Here is a 19,438-nt window from a genome sequence, read left to right on the forward strand (position 1 = left end):
TAGATTCAAATTTTTGTGTAGGTGAATTTTTCTAGATTTGAATGTTTTTAATGGGTTTGAAGAAGAAGGATTTAAGAAGATGAATGAATAGGTTTGAGAGAGGGACATGTTTGATATGTCTGAGTGAAATGCAAAGATGGAAGGAATGAGTAAAAGAGGGGTAAAATTGAAAAAACAAAAAAATTAGAATTGAAAAGTTAAAATTAAAATTTATAGTGTTTCCATCAAATTGGTCATTGTACACGTGGCTCCATAGATAACACGTGTACAACACAACACAACACAACATGCATGATGACAGCTCGACATCACTAGCAGAGCATTTGGACACAAGAATTAATTTGATAGACGTACTCAAGTTGTTCTATAATCTAATTATTCTATTTAGTAATGTAATTTTATCCGTTTCCCGCCAAAATATTTCCAGCAGCTTCTATTTTCCCTCCTTACAAACCTGACCTCACTTCTCTTCCCTTTTCACATCAAACAAACACATTCAAACTCTACCATCTCACTCAAACCCATCCTTCAATCCTCTACAATGGATGATTTCGATGTCATGGACATGGACATGGACATGGACATGGAAATGGACGTTCCTCTCCCCGAAGAACTCGAATTACTCGAATCAACCTATCGCACTTACGAACAACAACCCGATGATGATGACCACTACTTTTACAATCCTCCCGAAGACGAACCCGAACCCGAACCAGAACAACAATCATCGCCAACAGATCTCGTTAACAGCCACAAGCGTTCTCGTTCGAATTCAGATTCGGATTTGGATTTGGATTCTTCTGATGTTGAAAAGAGTGAGAAAGTTAGGGTTAGGGTTGCGGAAGATGCTCCTGCAGAAGAAGAGGATTGGCTTCGGCCACCTCCGACTTCGGATACAGTCGAAGAAGTGAGATTCTCCAAGGATAAGACGTTATCGCGATTTGCGTCGGAGATTGATGGTGAAGTTATGACGGTTACTGCGCCGAATGGTGATAGGGTTTATACGAAGCTGGATAGGTATTACGGTGAAGATCGAGTTAGGAAGCTGAATTGTAGAGGAGATTCTTCTGGTATTGTTTTTTTTTTTTTAATTAATTAGTGTTGTTCAATTTTTTCATAATTTCACTATCAATTGGTTTCATAATTACACATGTCATTAAGTTCAAATAATTAATTTATTCAAATTACTACCGGTGTCTACGTGTCAGTGTGGTGCCAAGTGGCGTTAGTGTTGCTGGTGTCTGTGTAAGTGCTTCATAGGTTTCAATTTTCAATCTTGTTTAGCTAGAAAATCAGACTTGTTTCGTTGTGTTGGATTTTTTACTTAATTTTGATTTGAGGAGTTGATTTATTTTGGATTGATTGAAAAAAATGAAATTGCAAATTTTATTGTATGTTAGGTTCCACTTTTGAATGATTTAAAATTGATTCTAGAGGCGTAGGGTTGATTTGGACACATTTGGTTGGGCTGGAGTATAATTGATTTGGCCTTTTGAATTGATTCTACATGAAGCTAGAATTTGAAGCTTTTGATAAAGGCCAAATCAATTCTACTCCAGCCCAACCAAATGTGTCCAAATCAACCCTACACCTCTTGAAATGATTTTCAGACTCATTTATTGGTCAACTCACTTTTAGCCAGAAACAATTTTACAGGATCAATTCATTCAAAATAATTTTTCATCACTGCAAAATCATTTTATGTGTGGATAACTTATAGAATTTTATTTTCTTGCAGATCTTGCTGTAGAACCTATTAGTGTTTTGTTAGAAAGGTTAGATCAAGAGAATTTCGCTAAGGTTTGTACTTGAAACTCTCTGTTGTGAACTTCAAGGAGCTTAAAGTTGAATAAAAATTTCATATATTTTTGTTACAGTTGTATGATGCTTGGGAAATGTATAGAGTTGGTCATCAAATATGAGTTTTATGTTATTTTTAATGTTTTTCTGGTTCTTGTCATGCTGTAGACCTTGGAAGCTAGTTCTGAAAGCCAAAGTGTTGTAGATGTTCCTGAAACACTAACGGTCCATGAAAAACTTTGGGTCGATAAATATGCTCCCAAGTCTTTTACTGATCTTCTTAGCGATGAACAGACAAATCGCGAGGTACATATTTACTGCAACAATTAGATGTGGAAACTGTTTTGTTACATTAGAAACTGTTGATTTAAACTACTATAGTTTAAAATATTATTCTGTGGTTGTTGATGCCATTAATTGATTTGATATTGTCTATGACAGGTACTCTTGTGGTTAAAACAATGGGATTCTACCGTGTTTGGATCTGAAATTCGAAGTACATCAGACGACGTTTTGTCTGCTTTGAAACGGCATTCTTCTATATCCCATAAACCGAAACCTCTAGCTTCGAATTTTCCAAGAACAAAAGGAGGGCACAATTGGAGTAGTAATAGTTCTTCAAATTTTTCAAGAACAAGAGGAGGGCACACCTGGAGTAGTAATAGTAGCAGGTATACAAATTTTAAGAGTACAGATGAGAGTGGTAGTTCAAATAGTTTTCAGGATACACGCAATGCGAAGTCACGGAATACCGGTGCACCAGAACAGAAGGTATTTTTAAGAATTTTATGATCTATTTACCTCTCGATTGTTGGGGTTAATAGGCATTGTATTTTCTGATTGTATTTACACGAGTTTTAATTTTACTACACTTACTTTGACCACTTTTTTTATCTATCTTCCTTACTCCTCTATCATATCCCGTAGGTGGACTAAAAATTTATTTATCCTTCTTACAGAACTTCGTTGCATCTCTTGCTTTCACTTTTCTTCTCTACCCTGTGTATCTCACTTCCTCATGCCTGTACATCCCATATGGGGTGCGAAAAGATATTTATCCTCCTTGGCTATATTTGTACTTGTCAATTTTGGGAAGCAAAAATCAAATAGTGACAAATTTGTACAACTATGCACTAGTATTTGTGTCTGTGTTTGTGAAGGCTGGAGAATAGTTTTGTAACAACTAACATGTTAGGTATAACTGACAAATAGGTTTAAATATGTTTCCAACTTCTGAAAATGTGACCCTTTTTGTAATTAGTCCCTATTTGAACTTTAAATATCTTGTAACATTTTTGTAATTATGCATTTGTAGCCCATGATGAGGAACTATAAGTACATTATTTTTATTAAATATAAATATAGGGGTTATAAATGAATAGAATCTTAATAGTGACCAAAACAACAAGAATGCTATATTTTTAGATACTATATATTTTCCTGACCCTTAACAAAAACATTATGCTCGAGTTGATGCTAACAATGGTGCTATAATATGCATTGGCATTTGGTGCACCCACAGAGTCAGATGCACACACACCGGTTTGGTGCATAACAATGAAGGTATTAATTAATCATTATGCCTAGCTTAGGCTCCCCTTATTTGAAGTAATTTTAATAACACAAATGTGTTATTTATAATCTTATCCTTCCAGTCCTTGTAATCATGCAGTTGCACAGTGGTTATGGTTTTATTAGTACATAGCATGTGATGCATTTATCTGAGTGAGGAATTGCATTTGCGATTGAATTTTTATATTGATGACAGATCCTTCTGCTATGTGGACCACCAGGTCTGGGAAAAACAACACTTGCACATGTAGCTGCTAGGCATTGTGGATATCATGTGGTTGAGGTATTTTTCTGTTCTATTTTATATGTACATTTACCTGTCTCGAAGCTGTAGCCTCTTTTAGATGCTAGTTTTTTATGTCCATTTGATATCATTTAGTTTCTAAATTTGTTAGTGATTTTGTGAATTATGTAAAACTTATTTCACTTACTGTAGTTTATCTATTAGTTTGGTGAAGGGATTCATTATTGTATGTCCCTGTCAGTGCATATGGCTGGGTCAATCTGTATGACGGTGCTGAACTATAGCTGTTATCTATAAATTTGTCATATTTCATCCGAGTAATCTCTTTGCCTTATTTTGGTTGTTGCTATATCTTCCTATCTTCTCCCTTGATTTCTCTTAATATTTGGGTTGAGCCAAACTCAACGCTACAAAGTTGGCTTGATTTCTCTTGATATTTGGGTTTAGCCTAACTCAACGCTACAAAGTCGGCTTGATTTTTCTTAATATTTGGGTTGAGCCTAACTCAACGCTACAAAGTCGGCTCCTATGACGAGGAATGTCTCCCACAGAAAAATATGATCCCAAAATTTCAAGTGAAGTTGGACATGAGCAAATAGAGTTAGACTGGTCCTACTACGCGCCAAACCATTTTGGTGATATGTATGTGGAGAAGTTAGTATGTGTATAATGCCAGAATTGGCGAACAATGAGGCAAGGGACCTAAATCTCCCCCAGGCTGTCTGAACAGCTCTGATTGTGGTGCCAGATTGATTCTCAACCATATATTTAAATTGGGAAAATATAGCAAGTGCATATGATTTCTGTTTGAGGGAATAAATCGAGGTATGGTTAATTTGCATCAATCCATATTACGAAATGTTGATAGCCACACGTAGAGGGAACAGGGGTGGGTCTCCATGAATCACTGAATGTATTCTAATGGGCTATGATAAATTGTCAGTAAAACTAAAAGAGGAAAATGATGAAATTTGTCACGATAATAAGCAATATAAAAATTCAAGTTTCATAAGTACAGCCACATACTGAAATATAACTAGAAGAGTTCGATACATCAGAAATCGAGCTATCTTTATTTTGTAAAGATGTGGAATTATGTTTTACAAGATAACAAGAGAACCCTTGAGTAAGACCTCAAAATTGGTCTGAGATTTGACAATATAGTAACTAGTAAGTTGGATGAAACTCAAAAAAGACAGAATTATCCTTAGGAAAGTGTCTCATGGTAACCAAAATTTTTAGTTATAGAAGGAACAAGTAGTAGATTTTGAGTGTTTGAGATAACTGAAGTTGACTCGGAGAAGTCAAAAGAGGCATAACAACTCTAAGAGATTGACAGACCTTGTCTATTCATAAGAATAATTCGATTTGTACCTTGCAGTGGCGCACTTTGCATTAGGTTGCCAACATCATTTGTCATTTTCTGAACTTGTTATATTTAATGTCATTATTATATCATAATGTCATTGTTTTATATTACAATATTTTAGAGTATTTTACACAGATTCTTTGATTGTTATATATGTTTTGTTTCCTTATTTAATTAGGATAAGAGTCTAGTATGAGTATAAAAGTACTTTATCTTTTATTTTACATTAAACACATCACTTTTAGATTGTTCATTAGCTCACTCTCTCTCTTTCTCTCTCTCTCCCTGATTTTAGTAAATCTTTATAATTTCAATGTATATCAATCACAAGTTTAAAATATTATAGGTTAATGCCAGTGATGATCGTTCTACATCAACAATTGAAGCAAAAATCCTCGATGTGGTTCAGATGAACTCTGTCTTGTCTGATTCAAAGCCAAAGTGTCTGGTATTTTCTATTCTCAGCATCTTCACTTTCTATCTTACTATCACTGCCTAGGGTGATAATGGTTGTATTTTACCATTTCTTCTTAGGTGGTGGATGAAATTGATGGAGCCCTTGGTGATGGAAAGGGTGCTGTGGAGGTTCTTTTAAAGATGGTTAGTGGTAGATGCTATGATCGGTTTCTTCTTTCAAAGTTGAATTATCTAAGCATACCTTCTTAATCATAGTCATTTGAAGTTTTTTTTAACATTGTTTAAAGTTTGAAATAAATTTGTATCTTGCTTTTTATTTTAGTTTCACTTATTTATTTATCGGTTGTGTAACTGTTTATATTTATGCATTCATCATTACTAATAAATGAAAAATCATACATTATCTTACCAGACTTGTTATGATAGGCTTCATATTATTTGTAAGTAATTGAGTGTAGTTCTCTGGTTTATTTTGTTTTTTGAAGTTCAGGTTTTCTGCACTTAACTTATTCGTAGCCGCAAGCCCGCAACAATTTTAAGTAGAGTTGGTGCACTTTAAGAGCCTGAAGTTGGATATTTGGGCTCTAAACAAGATGATATCTGAAATATTTGAACACATTTAATAATAAATGAGTCTTCCTAGTTTTTGAGAGAAATCATATGTCTTTTCTATTTTGCTACAGGCCATTAATCTCAATAAGAACCTTATAGTTTTTCTAACCAAAGAATATTATGCTGTTATTTATACAAACCACTAACTGGGGAATCGGGATTAAGTATTCATTTCTCGAGGGAAGGGAACTGTTAAACAAGTTTGTCATCGAGAATTCAGAAAGCTCAATTCAATCTAAATCATGCAGATTTCTGCTGAAAAGAAGCCTGATGCAGGGAAGCAAAGTTTGGATAAAGGACAAATGGAAAGGAAATCATCAAAGAAGGGGCGAAAAACGGCATCCCTGTCAAGACCTGTGAGTTTTAGATTTTCATATTGCCACATCCACTAGACCATTCATTTTCAATAATGAAATTGGTGACAACTCATTTTCAACGATGATATTGGTTTTGAATGTAGGTGATTTGCATATGTAATGACCTATATGCACCTGCCTTAAGATCATTACGCCAAGTGGCCAAGTAAGTTGCCAATCTGGATAATTGATGTACGACATTAATGTTTTAGATTAGATCCTGAACATCCTAAATATTTGTCATGCTTATTTGCCACCTTATGTAAATTTTGCTGGATCAAAAGCCTTCAAAACCTTAGTAGCTTATTTATTAAGCTTCCCTAATAATCCATTAACCTCAATAATGTCAAACAAAGACTTATCCCTAATTTCAGAAAGTGTTTACGGAAAACTTCTATGTTTTTCTACAACCCTTGTAGCTGGACCTTGTGTCTATAACATGTTGTGGTTCTTCCGTGGTCTCTGACCTTGTATTTATTCCATTTAGAAGCAAAATCTTAATAGCTGAACCACCTATCTTATACATCATTGTTCATAGTTAATACCATTATTAGGGAAATTAGCCGGTCTTCAGAAAATCCTCCGTTTTTGGTTTGAAAGAGGATGTATAGAAGATTGGTTGTTATTAATACACCATCTTTTGGACGAGTCTTCCAATATGATTTTTTTTTTTGTTGCATCACAAATGGCACAATCAAGGAGGTATTTCTTGTAAACAGTCACAAGTTGGATGATTTGGAATTTTTCCCTCTAATTCTGTTCTTTCTTTCATAGATTGATGAGTGCTTTATATGGTTAAGTGTTACTGGTTCCAACAGTTAGTATAGTTGGATTAGAGGGACCAGATACATGAGATGGTGAAACTGTGTCTCAACGTCATAATTGAGTCAGTTTTATATAGACTTAATGCGACAGATAATAAATATAGGAGACACTATTTCTATTTACATGATGCATTATGATAATATATGCTACACAATGATCCTATACAATAAATCCACAGATTCTAATATATTTTCAACACCCCCCTCAACCTGGAGCATATAAATCATATGCATCAAGCTTGTTACAAAGATAGCCGAGTCAAGGACCTATTAGGGATTTGCTTAAGGCATCTTTCTACTGGTCATTGGAGTTGACAAAGCACACGGTGTTGTCTCTTGATGCATCATTCTCCACAGTGAAGTGACAGTCTATCTCAATGATTGGTCCTTTTATGGGAAATAGGATTAGAGGCAATATGCAATACTAATGTTACATACAAGTGTCATCTGCATAGTCCATTCAAATGAAGCTTTCTGAGTAACAGTTTGGCGTATTCAACTGTTGCCTCCAATAAATATACAATTCCCATAAGTGGATTTCATGTCAATGGGTGAGTCCACACAACTGATGTTTGAATAACCAACTATCTGAGTATGTCCTTTATCTTCCCATCGAGAACCCTAGTCTTGAATATGTTTTAGAATATCTCTCTATCAGATGCAAATCAATAAGAAAATGATGTTATGTAGTCGGTTGAGGAGTTCAATTGCTTTAGGTTCACCCCAAAATGTAATAAACCAAACAATTGTAATTAGTTTGGTTTGGATTCTCAGGTTAGTTGTGTTGATCTAAACTACTAACATGTGAAACAGTATGGTTGTGAGGATTAGGAAGATAGAGAACGAATCATTAAGAGAATTGAGTTGATTATAGACAAATGATATAACATTTTGTTGGTGAGACGAGAACTTGCAATAAAGTGGAAGGGTTACAATAGTGTTTTAAATGATGGTTCTTCGATGAAAATGGGAAAGACGGAATAAATACAACGTAGCTATTATAAACTCTAAGGGTCTGTTTGATTTGCAAAAGGATGAGTACTGGACAGACTTGTAAGTTTCTGGACAACTTTTTTTTTTGTAGGACGGTTGATGAACAATGAACGACACAAATAAAATAAAATAAATTTTCAAAATAAAATAAATTTTCCTGTAATACCCTTTATGATATATACATGCGCGCGCGCATACACACATATTTATGTTTATGAATGCAAATATTAATAAAGGAGAGGGAGGAGATAGAATGGATATAAAGCGAGGGAGAGAAAGATGAGAGATAGAGAGAGATGCGAGGGAGAGAGACATGAGAGGGTGTAGAGATAGATGAGAGAATATTTTTTTGTAAACAATAAAAAGGATATTTTGGTATTTTAAATATCTTGTACTTGGAGAAAAGTTGCCCCATGGTTTAGTGAGGGACAAAATTTCATGATTTTGTCCAGTCCCTTGTCCCCTGTTTTTGTCCAATCCCATGACCCCTTTCTAAATCAAAAGGGTACAACAAGAATTGTCCTTTCCAATCGTTTATACTTTTAGCAAATCAAAGGCACCCTAAGGTGGACAGTGAAGCTAAAGCAAGAGCGTTTGATGATTTAATACCAATCCTTTAGCACTAAAGAAGGGAAATAATCCTTATAAAAAAAGACAGAAAAAACGAAGGGAAATATTGTATTTACAAACTTGCCAAAAGTAGGGAAAGAAGAAAAGAGATTTGAAACAGGTGAGATTCATTAAGGATAATGAGAGAAGTTTTGGTCACACAATAAGATATCGATGAATGATGAATGAATTATTTTCTTACACACAGACACACACAAATAATGAACATAATTTTATTTTTCTCTTGAAATTTTTAGACTTGAGTTTAGAGAGAAAGATCAAAATTATTTCAACTCTAGGTGTAAATTGGTGTAGTTTTCCCCCCACCCTTTTGAATATTCTTCGGTGGATCTTGTTAATAAAAGTGAATTTTGCATGAGAGGTTTGTTTCTGTTGTTGCAACTTTGCTGCTGTATCCCTTAATACTTATTTTATCTCAATCGATTGTTTCCTCCTTTCTCTTCTACATCAATTTGTGTATTATTTGTAAATCTCAGCTTGTATGTAGTTTGATTTCTTAACAGCACACATTTTTTTTTTGACAGGGTTCATATATTTGTTCAACCAACAGTTAGTCGGGTGGTAAGCAGGTGAGGATTAACTTGAAATAGTTCACATGTCTAAACTGGAATTAGGTTTAATTATAATTATTATTAAATATTAATGACTATCTAGTTTGTAACAGTGGGAAAAGTTGATTGTTTATTGTTTCCAATAATTACGGCGATTTGATATAGAATTAACCTTAACAATTGATGACTTCAACAAAGAAAAATAATTGACTGTATGAGCTACTTTAGCTAATTACCAATTGAGTTAACTCCATATGGCTGCATTAACCATTTGCTATAGTTTTAGGAAGGCTGAAACATGGAAAGCTAGAGATGAGAATGCACAAAACTTTTTCATTAAAACTCAAGAAATGTTATCTGATAAGTTGAGCCCAGGCCTGTATATGGGTAGAGATGTAGCTACTCATATGTAAACATTTTATTTTGAATGCACCATGAGAAACCCTTAACTTTTCCGAAGTACTCGTTATCAATTCCTCTAAAGTTGAACCTAAAACTGCTTTCAGTTTGTGATATATGAGAAAACAAATAACTAAAAAAACAAACTTATTTGCTTGGGATGCTGGCATGGTCCTTATATAATAAAATGGTTGACATTGTCCTTCTAAGGGCCACTTTTTAAAATCTCTGACCATTTTCCTCAGGCCTTACAAAATAAAATGATAACAATGTCCTTGAGATAGCACAATTTTCTGTTAGGGCCTAGATCTGCGACTTAAGTTTCTGTATCAGTGATTGCTATTTATAAAATTGTCCTATTTGTTTGTGCAATCTCGAGTCGTACACTTCAAATTGAAAAACCTATATAATAGCGCAGAACACCAAATTTAGAAAAAGGGAGTCACAACTCAACTTTAGAAGTACTACCAATAGGCAATAGACACCGATTGTTGCTAGGCTAGTGTTGTCAATAGCGCACTATAGCAGTGCTGCAGAGCAAAGCAGCTCTTGGTAGCTACAAGATATGCAGTAGCGAAGCAGGTTATTATAGCAGCCATAATAGCAGATTTTTGCAGCCGCTATAGCCCCACACCTTAGAATGAGTTCAAAATTTTCAAAAAAGCTCTTAAAATTGTAAGGTTGGTGCTTTTTGCTTTGATTCTTAAAAAAATTTCAATGCAATAACCAGAACAGTTTTTTGTGTTTCTCTCATTTTTTATCTGTCCTGTCATTTTCCACCTTTTCGTTGGTGAGTCACAACTAGTTGTTGAGTTTGTGTCTAAGTTATTCAAGATGTATAAGAATCGAGGAGTGCTAGCATCACACTCTCTAACACACTCTTTTATTGGTTAAAACTCACTGGTAACACCAAATCATGTGGGTCCCATATAAATTTGGTGGGATCCATATGAATTTAGACCAATAAAAAGAGCTTGTTAGAAAGTGTGTCAGAGTATGTTTCTAGCATTATTCATAAATTTCTTAGAAATACCACGACCATCTTGCTAGCTGCTGTCTTTTTAAAGCATTTTTGGTGTTGGCGGTTATGCTCCCCTATTTGGGATTGGTAAGGGCCACATACCGATATGATATTAATAAAGCAAGCTAGTATTTTATTTGAATGAATTGTAAACTGTGCAGGTTGGTACACATTGTTTTAGTACCACATATTTGGTCACTAAATTGTTGTTTAGCATTTCCTTATATGCTCATTCAGTTTCACTAAATCCTTCTCAATTGACCTTTGTAGACTAAAATATATATGTAACAAGGAGGGGGTGAAAGCCAATGCCATTGCACTCAGTGCTTTAGTGGATTATACAGGTATTAATTTTTTTTTTTTTAAGTTTTGCAAATTGTGCAAAGAAATGTGTCAAGAGAGTTTAATATCACTCCATATACATGTACCTATATATGCACACATGCATTTGCGCATTCATGTTCTTAATATTCAAACCATAAACTACCTAAACCATGTCATTTTTTTTATACATGTAAGTGGTGCACTGATGCAACCACAATTCTAACTCGAGTTTTTTTTTTTTTATGATGTAAATAAATTACCATTCAATAATTTTTTTTATCCTCTTCTTGTTCTTATTGACATTTTTTTACCCCTTATTACAGCATGTGATATACGCTCATGCTTGAACACTCTCCAATTTCTCTCTAAGAAGAAAGAAGCCCTCAATGCGGTAAGACTTCAATGTTAACTAGCATTTCAGAGGAACTTTTTAGGACTTATGAATTCATAAACGTTCATTATTATGTAGTCATTTCTTATCCAAGTATGGTCATTCATAGTTTCCTTTTGTGAAAGCATTTGAAATTGTCAAAGAAATGAGTTGCTTCTTTGTTTTATTTAATTAATGATTATTTGCTTTCTTGTTATTATTAACAAAATTTCTAGAATTGTATGAAGTTAGTTATGTATTAAATCTCAAATTTACACAATTGTCTCATAATTTCTTCCCTCGGATCACTTTTTGGAAGAAAACTAATTTGTTTTGGACTTTTATTACTTTTGAACTTGACCTTATATTCCAACCAACGATGTCTCTGGGTTGTAGGTTTGATCTTATTCTTTGTGGGTGAAAGACATGAAGAGAGAGATAGATTTTCAAAGGGGATGCTCTAACTCAATAGTTTTAAGCTCCCAACTTTGTGTGTGTGTGTGTGTGTGTGTGTGTATGGGTGTTGAGTTCCCTTTTACTCAGAAGAAAGTGCACATAACAATTCAATTCATGGACCTGAAATAAGAACAAAGAAAGAGACGAAGGGCTTGCTTGATTTTATTTGTTTTGTTTTTAAAAGACTGGATTTCACTTTCGGCCCCATTAAGAAATATGGTTGTGCAATTTTAGTCCCTAAGTTTCAATTGTGTGAATCCTTGCTATCCCAAATGTTAAAATAAGGTTCCTTCGTCCCTTAGCCATCAAATTTTGAAGTCGGGGCCTATGTGCCAAAGGTCCCTCAGTCATGAAAATTGCTTTGGCAGCATCCCAAAGTGCCCCTTCTTCAAGTCACCATGATACTTTTTTTTGACACATCAGCTTGTCAAGCATGCTTAAGTTGGATATTCCTGATCTTAGCAATTGGAATCCTTTGGGGATCCGATTCACAAAATCAAAACACATTGGATCAAAATTGCACAATCATGATACCAAAGGGAACTAATAGCAGATGTCTGAATTGAGAGTGTACAGAGTCCATGAATACATGTTAATGAGCTTGATTAATGGGCTGGATACTGCTCATACAAATAATTACAAATATTCTTATTCACAACAAAGGTGATTGAAGACTCAAACAAAAATATAGATAATACAAATGAATACGATGAATATCTTTTACCAGAATAAATTGTTTACTAAAAAGTAATAAAACATACTTGAGTTTTTCTTGAATATCACTCTTATCCCTATTTTTGAATCAAGGTCATTGCAGAATCAAGAGAATGATGATTGACAATGAACAGGGATATATAACTTTCCCAGCCCTTGTTTGGAAGATAGAGAGTCTTTGCACTCCCACCTAATCTCTATTTCCCCAAAACGATTCTTACTATTTGTATACTGTCATGTCTCTCTCCTTAGTTAACTAACTGTTGGTTATTGTGGGTCTGCTAACAATTTGCTAGCTTTTTCCTGTCATAAGGCTCCTTGCATTATTTTATGTCAAATGGGGACCAATATCTGATACCTGTCTTTTTTGGCTCTTTAATTGAAAACAGAAAACATTTTTACCATGATTTTATTTTATATTGTCATGTATTTGTTCCTGTGTTATTCTTGTGGCTTCATGGCTCTTCATTTCAAAATTTGGAGTACATTTTATCATGTGAAGAGAATATATTTTATTCGTTAGATGCTGGATTAATTTTTACACGCTTTACTGGTGCTCAGTTTGATATTGGTTCGCAAGTTGTTGGTCAGAAGGACATGTCAAAAAATGTTCTCGACATCTGGAAAGAGGTAATATGCACCAGACTTTTGAATTTATTTATTGCTGGCTATAATTTTCTAAGATTACTATATATTAAACATTTTTTGCATTCATTGCTATTCTTTGTAGTTGTTCCAAAGAAAAAGAACGAAAAAGATGGAAAGAAAATCTCTTAATAGCAAGTTCTCTGAATTTGACACCTTGTACTCCCTTATATCATACCGGTAAACCATGTATTATTTTTTCTCTCATTTCTCTCATGTTCAAGTATATGCACGTCCAATGTAAACATGGGTAATCAATATGCAGTGGTGATAGTGACCTGATTCTGGATGGAATTCATGAAAATATTCTGCAGCTCAATTATCATGATCCAGTTATGCAGAAAACTGTAAGCATTTGTCTCACAACAGATTCAACGCCACCGAGATTCATTTACCAATTCTTTTGAATGACTGAGAAATTTTGAAATATGCTTGAAGGTCAAGTGTCTCAACAGTCTTGAAGTTTATGATCTGTTGCATCAATATATAATGCGTACACAACAAATGGCTCTCCTTGGTAGGATGATACTTTACCTTCAATACTGTTGTGTTACTAAAAACAAACTTCATTCTCACTTTTTTTTTCCTTCTGTCTTTCCTTTCTTCAGTTCATTTGCCTCCCATAGCAATTATTGTACATCATACAGTAGCCCAAGTTCAGAAGCCAAACATTGAGTGGCCAAAGTCATATCACAGGTATATGTTGTACTACTAGTTGAACTTGCATAACTTTAAAATGCTTTTTTCCTGCAAAACAAAATTTTCCTAACACCATATCATATAAAAATCTGTAGATATCGAACAACAATGATGGAAAAGATGGACATTTTGAATACTTGGCACCACAAAATATCGCCACATATTGCAAGGCACTTATCACCTACTTCCTTTGTTGAAGACTTAATTTCTCCATTGTTGGACATTTTATCCCCACCATCCATAAGACCGGTAATATACTTATTCTATTTGTCATGAAATTAGTTTAGTAGCCTAACTGATTTTGTCTCCTTGTTTTCTTCGTCTATCTTTTTAATACTTTAGAATCTTGCATGTGAAGACACAGTTCTCTTTTGATAAATAAAGAATATGTTGGGTTGTTTAGAAAATAGGAAATATTATGATAAAGAATGCCTCTTATATTATATTTCTTAATGGCCTGTTATTGAATTTAGTCTTTGTTCCTCAAATTTTGATTAATAGCTATATTTAAGTCATGTATGCAACTTTTCAAATAGTTATTTATTTTCAGAGAAATGGCACCCCAATAGTGATGGATCTCTTGGTTGTAATGCCATAGAATCCGAGTGTTGAAGCCTAGACCATTCCTGTCGAATCCAGATATAAGGGTTTTTAATCTCTCCAAACTCAAACTTAGTAAGGATTAACTTTTAGCTTATGGGAGCTTCTCAATTAAAATACATTTATGGTCCTTCACCGAAGAAACGTCCTTATAAATTTTATAGGTGTTAATGAAGTTAAAAGAGAGGTTCTGAAGAAATTAAAATGCAAAAAGGTAATTTCAACTTATTTGAGAACTGAAATTGATATTTTAAAAAAGGCTAAAATACGGTTTTGGTCCTTGCAAATATGCCTCATTTTGGTTTTAGTCCCTGTAATTTTTTTTTTGTAGTTTTTGGTCCCTGTAAATATGCCTCGTTTTGGTTTTGGTCTCTGGCCCCACTTTTGTGATGATTTGCACACGTGGCACATGATGACTGAACCCATTTTGTAGAAAAATAGTCCCTGCAAAATATTTTGATTTTTAATAACGTCCCTACAAAACGAGGCATATTTGCAGGGACTAAAACCATATTTTAGCCTTTAAAAAACTTAAAAGTAATGTGAGATAATTCTTTTAATAATTCTCTTTCCCATAAGTTCTTGATAGTTTATCTAAATTGACTCGTACTGTTCATGGAAGACATCATAAATAACTGATTCGATCATTCAAACAAAACCTTAGACCAGTTATGATTCATTTTCTGTAGTACCAATAAACATCCATCCTGAAGTTCACATACCTATAACAGCAGCACCCTAAATCAGTTTTTTAAGTTGTGTATCAAGATTACACATAGCTACGAGTTTCATTCCTTCTTTTTTTAACATGAGGCAGGATGATATTTGACCCCTCTAGCTATGTTCATATGTTCTGTTGATGGACAACTTGCTGTATTATGACATTTAGCATCAATTTGAGCTATTTTTTTAACATATGTTGCTTGTCAATCACATGTAGTCTGATGACTATTTTGACATTCATAAGCCGAGCTTTAATTGTTCTAATTAGCTTGGCTCAGCTCAACGTTTCACGTATTTTCCTCTCTTTTCTGATTTGTTTTTCCTTTTCATTAGGTGGCATTACAACTACTGTCGGATAAGGAGAAGAATGATATTGCTCAATTAGTTAGCACAATGGTCTCATATGCTATCACATATAAGAAAATGAAATCAGATGCACTGCCTAATACCCTGAAGTATGAAGTAGCAGATGAATTGTCTTTGTCTCTTGTTCCTTCTATCGGTAGCTTTATAAACTTTAAGGTATGACCTGGGATCATTGTTCGTGCTTCTATCATGAAAATCTCAGCCAGTTATTGATATCTATTCTGTTGTCTGCATTTCTGCAGGATTATACATCAAACCATTACGCGCTTTCTTTACCTATGAAGCAGGTTTTGGTGCATGAAGTGAGACTTCGTAAACTTAAATGTTTTATTTTCATTATATTTTTTCTTATGCTTCTTTTTTTAAGGATGAATTGAAACATTTCTCATTTGTTTTCCCCTATTCACTTTCGATAAACTTATGATATGTCAAAAATGTTTGTTGACCTATAAAACTTCCGATAAAACATTTTTTGGATGAAGGTTAATTGCTGTTCAAATTTGAAAGAATAAAAATGAAACGTGAATGTAAAGTACAACTATCTGGCTTTATAAGGCTTAGGTATATTTATAAATCCATCCTGAAATTGCTTGTGACATTGGTAAAACCCTTGATTTTGTTGTCTACTAGCCAGATCAAAATATTTTATCACAAAAACAATACTTTTGGGATATCTTTTTCCTTCACATGTTCACTTGCTATATTGTGACTTCCGTACCATTTTTTCACCGCGTGTCTGTTTCACTGTTTTGAGCCTAACAGGTTGAAAAGCAAAAGATTTTACAAGCTAATATTAAAACTGCGACTTTAACAAATGGAGGGCATGACGCAATTGAGGCTGGAAACAAAAACAACATCCCATTTGCTAATACCAAGAATCATGCAGCTGCACTTGATATGAAAACCATTGAAAGTCAACCTAATGTTTTAGCAAGGAAATCAAATGAACATCCGAAGACAGTTTCACCAAACTTGAATCCCACTAAAATTCCAAATGCAACAAACAAGACAAAACTGCTAGACATGGCAAATAAGAAAAAACCATCTAGGAGTTCCTTAAATTTCTTCGACAGGTGATTCTTCCTCAATAATTTGTATTTCTTATGCCAACCATTATCATGATTCATTAAAACACTCATTTAGTATCAGTTTTTACTATTCACGGGGTTTCCTCAATTGACCCTTTATAAATATGTGTGGCCAGTATGAGGAATTTTCTGGCCTTCACCATTTTGAAATGAAACTTTGGTAATTACTAATTGCGGGGTTTCCTTAATTGAAGATGGTCAGTCTAGCACAAAACTTGTATCATGGTAAAAATATTAAATTTATCATACCACTACTTCAAATCTAGGCACATCACCAAAATTGTGGCACTCACTATTGATATTTTCTCTCTTAATATAGGGTGCATTTGATTTATGCCGATCGACGATAAAGGAGAATACAATAAGCCAAACATTTAGTTCACAACTTTTTGTTCAGTGTTTTCTTTAGTTGTCAGTCAATTCGCAGCACAGGCAAAGTTGCTATGAAACTTACTATAATAACCTAAAGATACATGTTCACTATCTCACAAAATATTCACTATCTCAAATAGGATTGCATGTTCACTATCTCAAATAGGATTACATGTTTTTGAGATAATAAATTGCTCTAATGCTCTAGACAAAAGAAATATAAAGAGATTATTGTTGATTTATTAATGGCGTATATTGATTCATTTAATTAACTCCCTTAGAAAAGGTTTAGTTGTTGTTTTACGTGCAACAAACAACAGGTTTGATGTATAGCTTGAGTGCCTTGGTGAATAATTATCATTACATAGTTGTTGTATACTGCTGCTGATCTAATTTTTCCTTCAAGGGCAGGTTTAAGAAGTCAAGTGTTAAGGGTCTCCAAAATGATGACAGATCTCTACAGAAAGAAACTACATCAGAGAAAGATCGAAGCCCTTTACTTTTTAAATTTAATGAGGTATGCTTTTTTTGGTTTTTTTTTTTTTTTTTATCTTAATAAATGCATATTATTTTATATCCTTCTTCTTGCATTTGATAAAAAAAATAAAATAAATTCATTTAGATAGAGTTAGTCACATGTTTATACACTTGGCTGGGCAAAATCATTGATGAGGAGCAGATTCAACAATCACATCAATTCACTGTATTTATATAATTCTGATATAAAAACAATTGATCTGTGCTCTATTTTAGACACATGGTATTACAAATTCTACACATTTAAATAGTAAGAACCAAAAGTGTGGTTCTCTAATGATTATCTGGGTCAAAGCCCCCTAAAAATACACGATTTCATTGAGAAAATCTGGAGAATTTTCTTGCTTTTTGCGGTTGTGTATATGTTATTGTGATACAAATTTTAGTAGCGTCACTTATTACTTGACATGTTCACACTTGGTGCTACGAAGAGACCTTAAAAAGACTGGGTTACTCTAGTAAATGGTTTACCTGAGTGACGTGGGTTTTAATTTTTTCCTACTCATGCAATTTTGTCACCGTTTTCTGTTGATACTTGAAAACAAAATGCTTATTGTGAATTCTTCACTTTGCAGGGTTTTACAAATGCAGTCAAACGGCCTGTTCGAATGCGCGAATTTTTGTCCTAGTAATTCTTTCATATTCATCATGGATTGCATTAGTGTTATCCATTATACACAAAAAAGTATACTAGTATAGTTATCAGTTTGGTAGCATGTGTCAGAATCAAAGTTTTCAATTATGACATGCTCTGACAGAGTACAATCACCTATATTATTAGTCTTTAGTCATGGTGTTTTCCTTGTATATTCAATTATGCTATCGAAAAGAAAGCCAGTATAGTGGCAGACATGTCAACCAAGAGTGTATGATTGACTACGTCGCACGTCTAAGAACTAATCACTTCTTTAAACAGCCAAGATCTAAAGATTTATTAGGACATAACATCTAGCTTATTCTAGTCTTGAAGAACACAAGCAACATCCAATAACAAACATTAGAAATGGTATTGCCTTTGAATTCCTTTGACGTAGTTTGTTTAGCTCAGCCAATAAAACCGGAAGTAATATATGAACTTAAGTATAACTAGTAGAGTAATTAATATTGATCTATGTAACACAGAAATGTAAGAGAATTTAAGACATTCATAACCTCATATCTAGAATCTCATTATCACATGTCATTTGATACTTCACTATGTTCACGCATATGGGAAAATCACTAAGGAATCGACCCATCGGAGATGGCTCTATGTTGAATCCAGAACCGATATCTTGCTTATTGTTCTCCACTCTGCAATTGGAACTAGTGTGAATGCACCTACACTGGAGAGAAATCTCATTTAATTTATATAATTTTCCAATTCTTAAATTAATTTTTTTTTTTTGACGATCTCAAATGCTTTCTCAGCATCTTCTTAGGCCAATTCAGACTATTTTTCACAAGTTCAAATACATTATTTGTTATTTGTTTTTATCAGTTATTTACAAGAATCTTTTATAAGTATAATATTTAATGTGTCTATTTTATGTATAAATTTACCTCAAAATACTTTTTTTTTTTGGCTTCTCATATTCAAAGACATTCGGAACAACTACAATCAATAGAAGTGTAACGGTTTGGTTTTAAGGAGAAAATTTATATTGATTTATTGTATTTTTTTCAAATACTACAAATTTTTTATACTGATAAAATAAGTACATATGCTACAACAAATGATTAAAAATAATCAATGAATACAATTCTTTTATATATA

At 33.7% G+C, this 19,438-nt stretch overlaps 1 protein-coding gene across 1 annotated transcript; it reads left to right on the forward strand.

The window, feature by feature from the left end:
• The first annotated feature begins 409 nt into the window (after window positions 1-409).
• On the forward strand, window positions 410-18,597 carry LOC25483139 (chromosome transmission fidelity protein 18 homolog). The gene is made up of 23 exons (XM_013611788.3): window positions 410-1,070; window positions 1,739-1,800; window positions 1,969-2,106; window positions 2,242-2,571; window positions 3,569-3,655; window positions 5,332-5,433; window positions 5,520-5,585; window positions 6,263-6,370; window positions 6,475-6,536; window positions 9,342-9,386; window positions 11,059-11,132; window positions 11,436-11,503; window positions 13,214-13,282; window positions 13,383-13,477; window positions 13,563-13,644; window positions 13,736-13,814; window positions 13,906-13,993; window positions 14,092-14,245; window positions 15,653-15,841; window positions 15,928-15,987; window positions 16,448-16,758; window positions 17,557-17,662; window positions 18,258-18,597. Exons 1-23 carry the CDS (start codon window positions 542-544, stop codon window positions 18,309-18,311), a joined length of 2,958 nt encoding a protein of 985 aa, XP_013467242.1. The 5' UTR covers window positions 410-541; the 3' UTR covers window positions 18,312-18,597.
• Window positions 18,598-19,438: the final 841 nt, after the last annotated feature.

This window comes from Medicago truncatula, chromosome 1 (genome assembly GCF_003473485.1).
Source record: "Medicago truncatula cultivar Jemalong A17 chromosome 1, MtrunA17r5.0-ANR, whole genome shotgun sequence".
Taxonomy (NCBI): Eukaryota; Viridiplantae; Streptophyta; class Magnoliopsida; order Fabales; family Fabaceae; genus Medicago; species Medicago truncatula.

What these genes read in the sequence shown, in the direction of transcription:
- LOC25483139 (XM_013611788.3), top strand. Translation starts at nt 542, where the DNA reads ATGGATGATTTCGATGTCATGGACATGGACATGGACATGGACATGGAA. An exon ending in ATCCAGTTATGCAGAAAACT is followed by an intron (nt 13,645 to 13,735) that starts GTAAGCATTTGT and finishes ATATGCTTGAAG; the next exon opens with GTCAAGTGTCTCAACAGTCT. An exon ending in AGCAGGTTTTGGTGCATGAA is followed by an intron (nt 15,988 to 16,447) that starts GTGAGACTTCGT and finishes TGAGCCTAACAG; the next exon opens with GTTGAAAAGCAAAAGATTTT.